Source organism: Meles meles, chromosome 6, assembly GCF_922984935.1.
Source record: "Meles meles chromosome 6, mMelMel3.1 paternal haplotype, whole genome shotgun sequence".
Lineage (NCBI taxonomy): Eukaryota > Metazoa > Chordata > Mammalia > Carnivora > Mustelidae > Meles > Meles meles.
The window spans coordinates 113,062,052-113,075,000 of record NC_060071.1 but is presented as its reverse complement, the minus strand read 5'-3'; the positions used below and the strand labels follow the sequence as shown (position 1 = coordinate 113,075,000).

Below are 12,949 nucleotides of genomic sequence, written 5' to 3'. Positions count from 1 at the left end.
CCAAATGAGGTAGGAAAAGATTGAACATGGATAGTGAAGGTGGGAGAGAAATACCTTATATCATATAAAAAAATTACCTCAGAATGGATCAAAATGGATACCAAATGGATAGCCCTAAATGTAAAATCTATAACTCTAAAATTTCTAGAATCAAACAAGAAAAAATCCTTGTGATCCCAGGCTATATGAATATTTCTTAGATATGATAACAAAAGTACAATTCTTTTAAAAAATTGATGAGTTGGATTTCATGTAATTAAGAATCTCTGTTTTTTGAGAGACACTGTTAAAAGAATGAAAAGACAAGCCACAAAACTAGAAGAAAATATTTGCAAATCACAGACCAACAGAAAAGACCACAGAAAAGTAACTCATACTCAGAATGGAAACATAACTTTCAAATCTCAAAAATTAAAAAGACGATTCAATAAAAGTGGACAAAAGACTTGAAGACTTTACTAAAGAAACTACACAGATGATAAATAACTACGTGAAATGATGCTCAATGCTGTTAATTATGAGGGAAATGCAAACTAAAACCAAAATGAGAGGTTAAAACCTATGAAAGGCCTGAAATTTTACCTTACTTGCAGAGCAACAAGTTATCCCACTACTGTGTTATGGATGTTGGTGGAAGATGAAAGACTTCCGGTCAGAGACAAAGGACAGTTATTCCAGCACAACATACAACGTGAACACCACATTCACATCAGTCCCCCACTGTCCATAGTTGGGGATGATGCTGAGGCAGACAGAGATAGATGCTGTGCATGCAGTGGGTTTATGGCACAGCCAAGGAACACCAAGCTTGCAAAATCCCTTATCATTTGCAAGCAAATCTGCCTACGCTTCACCCTAAAGAGACATTATCTTTATTAAACTGAGTGGCAAACACATCTTCTCTCTACTCTGAAGAGAGATGCTATCTCTATCTTCTAAGTTTCTTTGTCATACAAACATCCTTGAAAACATAGTCCAAAATAAAAGGCTGTTTGTGGCTTTGCTCATAAGACATACAAAAATGCAAAAGACCAATGGAGAGTTATTCCCCAACATGAGCTTTCATTACACACCTATGAGAATGGCTTTTAAAAAAATTTTATTTAAAAAAAAAGCTTCTAATTTCCTTGATGTGTTTTACTGTATCTCCACTTTCTATCTCATTGATCTCTGTTCTAATCTTGATTATTTCACTTCTTGTATGTGAGGTTGGCTTAATTTGTTGTTGATTCACCAGTTCTCTAAGGTGTAAAGAGAGCTGGTAACAGTGTGGAGATTGCTTAAGAAATGGAAAATAGAGCTACCTTATGACCCTGCAATTGCACTACTGGGTATTTACCCCAGAGATACAGATGCAGTGAAAAGAAGGGCCATCTGTACCCCGATAGTCATAGCAGCAATGGCCATAGTTGCCAAACTGTGGAAAGAATCAAGATGCCCTTCAACAGATAAATGAATAAAGAAGATATGGTCCATATATACAATGGAATATTATACCTCTATCAGAAAGGATGAATACCCAGCTTTTGTATCAACATTGATGGACTGGAAGAGATTATGCTAAGCGAAATAAGTCAAGCAGAGAGAGTCAATTATCATATGGTTTCACTTACTTGTGGAGCATAAGGAATAACATGGAGGGCACTGAGAGATGGAGAGGAGAAGTGAGTTGCAGGATATCAGAGGGGGAGACAAAGCTTAAGAGCCTGTGGACTGTACTCTGAGAAACAAACTGAGGGTTTCGGAGGGGACGAGGGGGTGAGGGATTGGGTAAGCCTGGTGGTGGGTATTATGGAGGGCACGTATTGCGCGGAGCACTGGGTGTGGTGCATAAACAATGAATTTTGGAACATTAAAATAAATTAAATTTTAAAAAATTTATAATAACATTAATGCAAAGTGCTGGTGAGGATATGAATGACCAAAAATCTCATACATTACTTTGAGGAATGCAAAATACCTATACCTCCCATATGACCCAACAATCCCACTCCATGTATTTACTAGTTGAAGTGAAAACTTACATTTACACTGAAGCCTGTTTGCAAATGTTTATAGCAGCCTTTTTTTTTTAAAGATTTTATTTATTTATTTGACAGAAAGAGATCACAAGTAGGCAGAGAGGCAGGCAGAGAGAGAGAGGAGGAAGCAGGCTGTCCACAGAGCAGAGAGCCCGATGCGGGGCTCTATCCCAGAACTCTGGGATCATGACCTGAGCCGAAGGCAGAGGCTTTAACCCACTGAGCCACCCAGGTGCCCCTATAGCAGCTTTATTTACATTGCTAAAACACAGAAACAACCCAAGTATTCCTCAACTGATGAACAGATCAACAAACTATGGTACATTCATGCCATGGAATACTACTCAGCAATTAAAAACAAAACAAAACAGTGAACTACTGAAACACACAGCAACACGGATGGATCTTAAATGCATTACTGTAAGTGCATTATAAAAGAAGCCAGACTCAAAAGGCTACCATCTGCATATTTCCATTTATATAGCATTCCGGAAAAGACAAAATGATAGAGAGAAAATATACCAGCAATTGCCAGGAGCTGGAGGTAGAGAAGAGAAATGAGTACAAAGGGACCTGGGGGAGTTTTTTGAGGTGATGGAACTATTTATACCTCGATCGTGGCAGTGGTTACAAGACTGTGTGTTAAAACTCACAGAACTGTATACTAACGGGAATGAATTTTATCACACATAAATTATACCTTGAAAATGGGGGAGAAAAAAAAGAGAAAGAATATGTAAAAAGTCTAGAATAAGACACCCTGAGCTGTGCCTTTTTCTAAATATGGATCTTGGGAATATTCTCAAACATTCTAAGCATCAGTCTTCTCAACTGTGAAGTGAGAAGAATAGTAGTATCTGCCTCTTAGAGTTGTTAGCTTTCTTTGTTGCTGTTTTGTCATTATTATTTGGTGTATTGCTATATACCTAACATTGTGCTTGATGTTAAGGATACAAAAATTAATCTATGGTACGGCCCCTGCCTTCCAAGAGGCTACAATCTAGTGAATAAACTTTCCCTGAATAAACAAATAAACACAATTGTTTTACTGTCATTAGATTAGCACAATTTAAAAATTTTTTAAAACCCAGTATTAAGCAAATATTAAACCAATTTCATGTTACTAATTTTAGATATAGTTCAACTTTAGCAAGAATTTTCTAAAATAGGAATAAAAATTTCAAGTCAAATCTAAGAAATCCTATTGGTTGCCCAGATATTTCTAGAATTATCTCTACAGATAATATGTAAAGACTTGAAATTGCATGTATTTATAAGTTTATCAGATTCAGAAAGAACATCAGCCTACCCTGTTTTTACCAATTTATTCTAGCATTTCAACATTAATTTAAATAAAAGTACCAAGAAAGTACTATAAAAAGAAAATGAAATCATGTTTCCTCATTTTCTAAGGCTTCATGTATCTGGATGAAATGTTTCCCTAAAAAGATAAAACTAAGAGGAATCACTGAAAATGGATGAAGAGACTGTGAAGTATCCCAGAAAAGTCTGCTCCCTCCAAAAAGAAAAGAATTAATGACTTCAACTTTATGTCACATAAAAGATCCAATAATCTTGGTGAGAGATGCATTACAACCACACATCACATACACACATCCAGCACCTTTCTTGGCATATCAGCACCTGTGTCCCCTCAACCAAATTCAATGTCCTTGGTTCAGGCTTGAGCATTAGAATCCTAAAAAATTCATGCCAGGACATACTACAGCTACTTTTACAGAGTTGATTACATTTTTACTATATTCAAGATATCTGACAGGATAAAGCTCTAAAGACAGTTTGTTTTAAATGTGTCCTTTCCACTCAAGGCTTAAAGAAAATCAAGCTATTCTTATTTCAAAGATTTCCTATCTACTGTCATCTCACATCACGTCTCAGTGAAACACTGTGAAAAGTGTTCTTGGAGTGTTATCAACTAAAAATTTTGCAACAAGTATGGCTTTTTGCACAGGATTTCACACTGAATAATATAGTAACATCTAGAGACTCCTAACCTAGTGAAAAAAAGAGAACATTTAAAAAGATATTTTAAAAAGCATGACATATGCACAAGGGCTTCTCAAACAGAACATACAGACTTGTTTTCACCATTTTACTTGCTCTGAACAATTGTTCTGAAATATGGGGCCCACAAATATGGATCTCCCAAAGTTTTGTATGTTGAAAATATTCCTAAGGAGTACATCTCTCAATAAGAAGCTAGTATGTGGAAAGGTATAAGGAGAGAAAAAAAAATAAATTTCATACGATAACTAAAATTTAAAATAATATATAATTAATAGAAATGTCCCTTGGAAGAACCCGGAGAACATGATCACTGGCTACCTTACCTTGCTTTTTTCCATTAACATTTTCTAAAATACCAGAGAGCTGGTTGTCAAAGCTGTGTTGAAGGTCACTCCTTTGCTTTTCAAGGTGATGTTCTTCCTCAGCAATAGAAGAAAGCACATGTGGTGGCTTTTGGTCATCAAGGGTCTGATTGGGCCACTGGGACATTATGGAACATGAGTCCTTTGCATGTTGCCTAAGTGTGGGGCTTGAACTTTGGGCAGAGTCCTGCAAATCACTATTACAACAGGAAAAATGATCCACTTCAAGAAACAAGGGATTTGCATCCTCTTGACGCCAATCATTGCCTTGTTCTTCATCTTCAAAGTAAGCTTCCTGAATATGAATATCATCTATGTCCTGGTCTAGCTTGTCACTCAATTTAGAGTCTTGTTTGCTTACGTTAACCAGCGAAGCAGATAGCATATCTCCTGCTTGCTGGAGAGCTTCATAAACCCGAGATATCCAGGAAGAGAGAGGCTGGAAGAAGTTCTGAGCATCCTGAGACGCCATGGCCAAAACCATGGCCAGCTATCTGATGTCTACCAGTCCACTTGTTCAGCTCCTTCAGTACTCTGGACTTAATGTGAACTACAGAATAAGCATGATGGTAAATTAAATTGGAGGTCTCTTAATGGCTGTGAATAGTTCACTCTCAAAACTTCTCAGCTGAAACAGAGGAAAGAGATACTTATACCTATTACAGTAACAACCCCAGACCCATTACCAGATACCTATAATTAATGTCAAACAACATTCAGGATAAAAAGAGATCACCATTGAAATCTGAAAGTAGCTAAATAAAAATTACTGTGAAAGTCTAAATGTAGATTACTTCAATGCCTATTCACCTGCTCAGGCATGTGCAAAACTTCCATTGGCAGTAATAGGCTCTATTCATGTGGACTGAGAGAAGTCTATCCCTACAGACCATATTTAACAGTGTGAAAAGGGTAAATGAATCTTCATTAAGAGGCAGTTGGATATGACATTTCAAAATACAAGGAAGGTTGGATGCTTCATCTACGAACCTACAGATCCCAGTGAGCAGGCTAATAATCATCTCTGCTTCATGACACAAAGATTTATCCTTTCAAAGGAAATGTGTGCCTGGAATTAAAAAGCTTTTAGCAGATCTTAAAGTAAGATTTTATATTTTTATGCAATTTCTACAAATCATATCTATTCTTGGGGAGCAAAGGACCACAGAAAAACAGAGTGGCAAATGGAATATGCAGCTTACTGGAGACATGACCCTAGCATCTCATTGCCTCTGATTGTGTTCCAACCTCCTGATGGCAATCCTCCACAACCTGGAAGACTCCTGAGAAACCCTCCTTCTCCCAAGATTCACAACTTGAAGGAGGCAGCTATAGGACTTCGACAGGGCAACAGAGCACAATGAAGATTCTAGAGCTGAACATCTATACTTTTATACATATACACGTATACAAATATAGACATATATGCATTTACATGTGTATGTGTATTGTGTGTGAGTGTGCAGATAGATATAGATATAGATATAGATATATCTTATTGTCCTTACAATGCTCATCAACAGCTCAGGATGAATGCTATAAATGACCAGAGCCTAAATTCACTGTTTGCACTTAACTACCCCACCTCTTTATAGCAATAGCTTCCTTCTGACTCAGTCTACCAACACTCCTATATGTTTCAGCCTTCTTGTTCTCCAGCAACTGCAATTGATAGGATTGCCTACATTTTCCTAAAAATTTCTTCTTAGCTTTTTCAGGGAACTTTTTAATAGCCATTCATATATATATTGATTCATCAATAAACAAATATTGATAAATGCCTATTAAGTGCTGGGCACAATGCCAGTGTAAGGCAACCCTGAGCTCTGTGCCCATGGAGCCCACATCCAATTAAAGGGAAACTGAGTTCTCTGCACTTTCCCTTCATGCTAAATAATTCATGTGGCTGTCTTTCAGGCTCTTCCTTGTCTTCCCACCAACTGCATATATGCAACCACTCATTGTCCTATGGTTACTCCCCCTGCTCCTTCATACTCATCAGCTGGGACAGCTGACCCAGCCAGAAGTCTCAATACTTTTTTTTAACACCAAAATATATATCTCCAGCCCATAGTTCAATCCCTTTATATAGACTTGGATTTCTGGTTATTTAAGCTAGTGGTTCAGAAACTGTATGAGAATCATCTGGTAAGCTAACAAAAAAACAGAGGCTCAGGTGGGTTGAAGGAATATGACTGCCTCCTTTCATTTTTGTCAAGTTCCTCAGATGACTCTGACACACACCAAAGTTTGAGAAGTACTGATCTAAGAAAATAGCTAAACTTGAGTGTCTCACCAAAATCTCAAATTCAGCCATCAAAACCTAGCACACCACTTTTACTACTGCAAGTGTTCAACACTCAAGACTCACAGTTGTGATTTTCTCTCTTCACCCTTGCCCCCTTCTCTTCCTTCCATTCTAAGTTCTGCTATTTTTAGGGCTATGCAGACTCTTCTGTTGTGTTTTGTACTGTAGTCACCTCTCCAACACTCTCATTTCCCCAGAAATTACATACCTAGCTGGTTCCCATCTCAAGTCTTCCCCAGCCTCAATCCATCCTCTAGGTTTGCTCATCAGAACCTGATCTTCTAGTAGGTTTATTGCCTATCTCCTTCTCTAGAATAGAAGTTCCTGGGGGGCAGGAATTGTATGTTTTATTCTCGAGCTTATCCACAGTGCCTAGAAGTGTGCTAAGTATCTAGTCAATTCTCAATAAGTGAATTAATGAGTGCTATTTAATATTGTGCATAGAATAGTGTCTAGCATATAGTATGTACTCAAATTTGCTAAATTGATAAATAGATGTCAGAATTGTTAAAAGACATCTTAACATGACTACATAAAGCCCCTGTTTAGTAATATTAAGGTGTTCTTTCAGCATTTCTTCCACTCCATTTCATCACCCATGGATTTTTTGTTGTTGTTCGTTTTTTTTCTCCACAAATACTGTGCCTAAAATGTGCTTCAGAGGATTGCAGACCTAGAAAGTTTCCTGAGAAATCCTTGGGTTTAGCTTCTACCACTCTCCTTTCGGTACTTGAAAATTTTTAAGACAGAAATTGCATATCTTCATTAATAATCCTTTCTATTGTTTTATTATACAGAAAAAAACTTTGTTTCCATATTCAATCTAAAATCCTTTAATTTAAGCCAGCATTTTCTTATCCAAACTTTGAACTAGTAAAAGGTCATGTTCTTGGTCTCATTATCTCTTTCTTCATGATCTCTGTCCATCAAAAACCTCATGGCAATTTTTCTAAAAAATAAAGCTTACATCACTCCCCTAGCTTAAAAATAAAATAAAAAAAAAAATACCCACTATGGTTTTCCTATTACTTATACTGCAGAATTTGAGCACTGGCAGTCCATCTGTCAAAATCACGATTCACTTATGTTTACTGACACAGAATTTTTAAAAAATTAATTTTGATGCCTCCAATTCACTACAATCCTCATCTCTCTCTGTTGTAAGTACTCACTTGCTTCATTCATTTCTGTGTAGTCTACCTGACCCCTGGAAGCAACTGAATTTTCAAGCCCTACATTATATGATAAAGTTCACATTCTTTACTATGGCATGCAAGAGGAGAGATGCTCAGAAAATGAACAATCAGCACTGCCGGACCTTAGTGCTGGAGTAGTCCTAGAGGCGTCCTTCAAGCTGCCAACTCTTTAACTGCTGAATCACTGGGTGAGAGGAATTCTGGGAGATACAACAGGACAATAGAGGGGAGGGGGTCTCAGATCAGTGGCTATTTATCAACCAATTTGGAACTATTTCAACATTCTCACAACTCACAGAGCCTTGTCCTGACAGAATGTCTAGCTCTGTATGAGCTGTTCCAAAAAACACTGCCCCACAGTGACAACTTGGCCATTCTTCATCACCTCTCATTGTAAAGTGAGTGCCTATCACACTCACTAATGCACTCAGCATTTTTCATAGCAAATGTGCTCATCCCTGACTTCTGTTTGCTCTGCCCAGATGCCTTCTCTCCCTACCTGCCTGGTAGATACTTAATAGTTCTTTACACTGACACTCCTATTGCCTCTGTCACCTCTTCTACAGTCAAAGGTGTGGCCTCAGATAGGCTTTAAATGTGCCTTTATAAGTTTTCTTCTCTTTTTTTAATTTAAATTCAATTAGCCAATGTACAGTACATCATTAGTTTTTGGTATAATGTTCAATGATTCATTAGTTGTGAATAACATGCAGTGCTCTAAGATATAAGTTTTCACTGGCCATGGTAATTATTTGTCAATCTTCCTCTTCCAATGGACAGTATTTAGACTTAATAACTCTAGGACCCATGTGGGATAAGGACCCTATCTAATGTTTGTTGAATGAATAAATGAATGAATGAATGGAAGTTACTAATGAACATTTTCTAAGCTAAGTAGCCCTGATCCCTTCATTTTTCTTTATCTGTAAAGTGGAGTTAACTCACTAGATGACCCCTAATAATTTCTTTCTGCTTTAAAACCCAAGAATTTACCGGTGTTGGGCAAAAAGTATGTAATACTGAGGCTGGATATATTCAATATAAATAAAAGATTAAAAAGATACACCAATTCTTTCAGATTGGTTCTGTACTTTGATCAATAACCATTTCATGGACCAACTGGAGATGATCATGGAGTGATTGGAAAGAGGTCAAATATCAGTCTAAATATGAAACAGTGTCCAATTGCTATATTCCAAAATACTAAAAAAGGAAAGGCAACCTAAAGCGGGAACCAGAAAAAATTACTTAGTTTGCAACGGTGGAGACCTTTTATTTTAAACTAAAGCAGTCTGAAGCCAAAAGAGCTAAGTACTGGCAGAATACCAGGGAGATAACTTTGTTGCTTAGATAAATTTCAACTTCCTTGGTAGAACACCCCAAAGGTAATAGCAGATATATACCTGGTATCCTAGTTCTTTAGGAACTTTCTTACAGCTGAAAAGCCAAAGTAGTTTCTGGTATTATAACAAGAATTTTTAAAAAACACATAGGAAAAGAAAAATAGTAATGAAAAGATAGCCCAGGCCCTTGGATTAGAAGGAAAAATACATGTAAGTCTGTGGTAGCTGAGAAGGCTCACTACTGGAAATGAAAATTCATGATATTTCATTATTATAAGAAGTACAAAAAAAAAAAAAAGCAAAAGGTAGGTATGTGTATGTGTGTGTATGTTTGACATAAGAGTTCCTACCATAAACATAACTGAGGAAAGTTTACAACCTCTCAAATTACTGAGAATAAACTAGCAATATAATAAAGAATTAGTAACTGCTAAGTCACAGGGGTAAATGATGCAGCATAAGGAATATAGTCAATAATGTTGTAATAGTGTCAGGGTGACAGATGGTAGCTACACTTAGGTCTGAGGACAAGATAACATAGAGAGAAGTTGAAACACTATGTTACACACCTGACACTAAAATAACACTGTGTGTCAACTATATTCAAAAAATGTTTTGAAAAATTATTAGTAACAACCAATAAATGAAGATGAAAGGAATGACACTGATATATTCCTAGGGGCTACACTACATTTCTTTAAATATCATTTTAATTAGAATACTATTTTAATTATAAAAGTATTTAATTAAGGTCATTTAAAACAAAGGAAATGACTGAACAGTAAACACTCAAGAGTTGTTTCTGTGGGGGGAAACTATCAAATTCCTGAGCCATATGCTTTATCACATATTTTGATCATCCCCACCAAGGGTAATTATGAACAGTAAAGATGTGATTCCATACCCACAATAATAATGCTCATGGTCATTAAAGGCGTTAGTTAAGTCTTTCTAATGAAAGACTTTCCATTTTTCTACCTGATGACAGATGCTTGGAGGAAGGGAAGAAAGTTATCATCTAAGAAGAAATACAGGCTTCTGGGAGATATGCCTTAAAAATGGATGTTATTTTGGTAAAAGATAAAGTGGAAGCCTGTATGCCTGTGTGATTTTTAAAGGATTATGAGCTCCTGGAGAGAGTCAAACACATTCTGAAAGAAAAGGAAACATTTCCAATAATATGGTCCCCAGGTAACCAAGCCTCAAATCAAAATCTTATACAAATTCATCTACTGAAGTGTGTTAATGTTTTAGCAATTTTTAAAGGAGAAATCACCTTGGAAAATTTATTCTTCTTATTCTCTACCAATATCTGTAGGGCAGTCATAAGCACAAGTCAAGAATACTGTATGTGGGGATGGGTGAAATAGATAAAGAGGATTAAGGGCTATGAACTTCCAATTATAAAATGAGTAAGTTACAGGGATGAGAAGTACAGCATAGGGAATATAGTCAATATTGTAATAGCGTTGTACGGTGACAGATGGCAACGACACCCACCATGATAAGCAGTGCATAATGTACAGAATTATTGAATCACTATGTTGTATATCTGAAATTAATATAACAGTGTTTGGCAACTATACTTCTATAATAAGAAAATTATATAAAAAAGAATACTGGGTTGGGACGCCTGGGTGGCTCAGTGGGTTAAAGCCTCTGCCTTCAGCTCAGGTCATGATCTCAGGGTCCTGGGATCGAGCCCCGCATCAGGCTCTCCTCTCAGCTGAGAGCCTCCTTCCTCCTCTCTCTCTGCCTGCCTCTCTGCCTACTTGTGATCTCTGCCTGTCAAATAATAACAATAAAAAAAGGATACTGGGTTAATTTGAAGTGTCTTTTTGTAGCTACCAGTTAACTTTCTTGTGTCATCAATTAAATGTGGGTTACTTATCACGACTTCTTAGAGAGGTCGTAAGTCTAATTAAGTCTATGATTTTTATGACCATTATCATGTCTTCAGAGAAAGGCATCTTGTATCACCTAGTGTGAATAGGAAGGCTTAGAAACATGAATAACTCATGGAGTCGAAGTAAGAACTATAAAATGGGCTGTAATCCATCTTCAACGTGATTCAAAAGAGACTACAGGTGTTTTCTGTTAGGGTTCCCCTTTCTCCACATCCTCTCCAACACACGTTGTTTCCTGTCTTGCTAATTTTGGCCATTCTAACTGGTGTTAGGTGGTATCTCAATGTTGTTTTAATTTGAATCTCCCTGATGGCTAGTGATGATGAACATTTTTTCATGTGTCTGATAGCCATTTGTATGTCTTCATTGGAGAAGTGTCTGTTCATATCTTCTGCCCATTTTTTGATATGATTATCTGTTTTGTGTGTGTTGAGTTTGAGAAGTTCTTTATAGATCCTGGATATCAACCTTTTGTCTGTACTGTCATTTGCAAATATCTTCTTTTTTAAGATTTTATTTATTTATTTGGTAGTGAGAGAGAGCATGAGAGGGAAGAAGGTCAGAGGGAGAAGCAGACTCCCCATGGAGCTGGGAGCCCAATGCAGGACTCAATTCTGGGACTTCAGGATCACGACCTGAGCCAAAGGCAGTCACTTAACCAACTGAGGCACCCAGGTGCCACAGACAGGAGGTCTTAAGGGAGGCTAAGAGGAAGAGATTCCTTACGTACAGAGGAAGGACCACCAGAATAATGTCAGACTTGTCCACAGAAACCTGGCAAGCCAGAAAGGGTTGGCAAGACATATTCAGGGCACTCAATGAGAAGAACATGCAGCCAAGAATACTTTATCCAGCAAGACTGACATTCAAAATGAATGGAGAGATAAAGAGCTTCCAAGACCAGCAAGGTTTAAAAGGGTATGTGACCACCAAAAGGGTATAGCTTGGTGGTCACATACCCTTTTAAATATGAAGGGGGTTCTATAAAAGAAGAAAGAACCCAAGAGTGACATAGAACAGAAATTTACAGAGACAATCTATAGAAACAAGGACTTCACAGGCAATGTGTTGTCAATAAAAACTTATCTTTCAATAATCACTCTCAACGTGAATGGCCTAAATGCCCCCATAAAATGGCACAGAGTTGCAGACTGGATAAAATGACAGAACCCATCCATATGCTGTCTACCAAGGACACATTTGGAACATAAAGATACATCCAAACTGAAAGTGAAGGGATGGAGAAGCATCTTTCATGCCAACAGGCCTCAAAAGAAAGCTGGGGTAGCAATTCTCATATCAGATAAATTACATTTTAAACTAAAGACTATAGTCAGAGATACAGAAGGACACTACGTCATTCCGTCACTCGTAAAGGGTCTATCCACCAAGAAGATCTAACAATTGTAAATATTTATGCCCCCAATATGGGAGCAGCCAACTATATGAGCCAATTGTTAATCAAAATAAAGAGCCATATTGATATGAATACATTAATTGTAAGGGATCTTATCATGCCACTCTCAGTAATAGACAGATCATCCAAGCAGAAAAATCAATAAAAAAACAAGAGCTTTGAATGACACACTGGGCCAGATGGATCTCATAGATATATACAGAACATTCCACCCTAAAACAACAGAATACTCATTCTTCTCAAATGCACATGGACTTTCTCCAGAATAGACTGCATACTAGGTCACAAATCAGGGCTCAACTGATCCCAAAAGATTGAGATTATTCCCTGCATATTCTCAGACCACAATGCTTTGAAACTGGAATTC

The 12,949-nt window shown here is 37.2% G+C and overlaps 1 protein-coding gene across 3 annotated transcripts in view; it reads right to left on the bottom strand.

The window, feature by feature from the left end:
• SYT16 (synaptotagmin 16) overlaps positions 1-12,949 on the bottom strand; it is a 258,100-nt gene that overhangs the window by 100,237 nt on the left and 144,914 nt on the right. The window contains exon 1 of one of the 3 annotated variants that reach the window (XM_046007084.1): positions 4,373-4,895. The exons of the other annotated variants lie outside the window; for them this stretch is intronic. Within the exon in view, the coding sequence (XP_045863040.1) occupies positions 4,373-4,895 (523 nt within the window). Of the gene's footprint in view, positions 1-4,372; positions 4,896-12,949 lie in introns of those variants that run through there. 3 annotated transcript variants of the gene reach the window in all.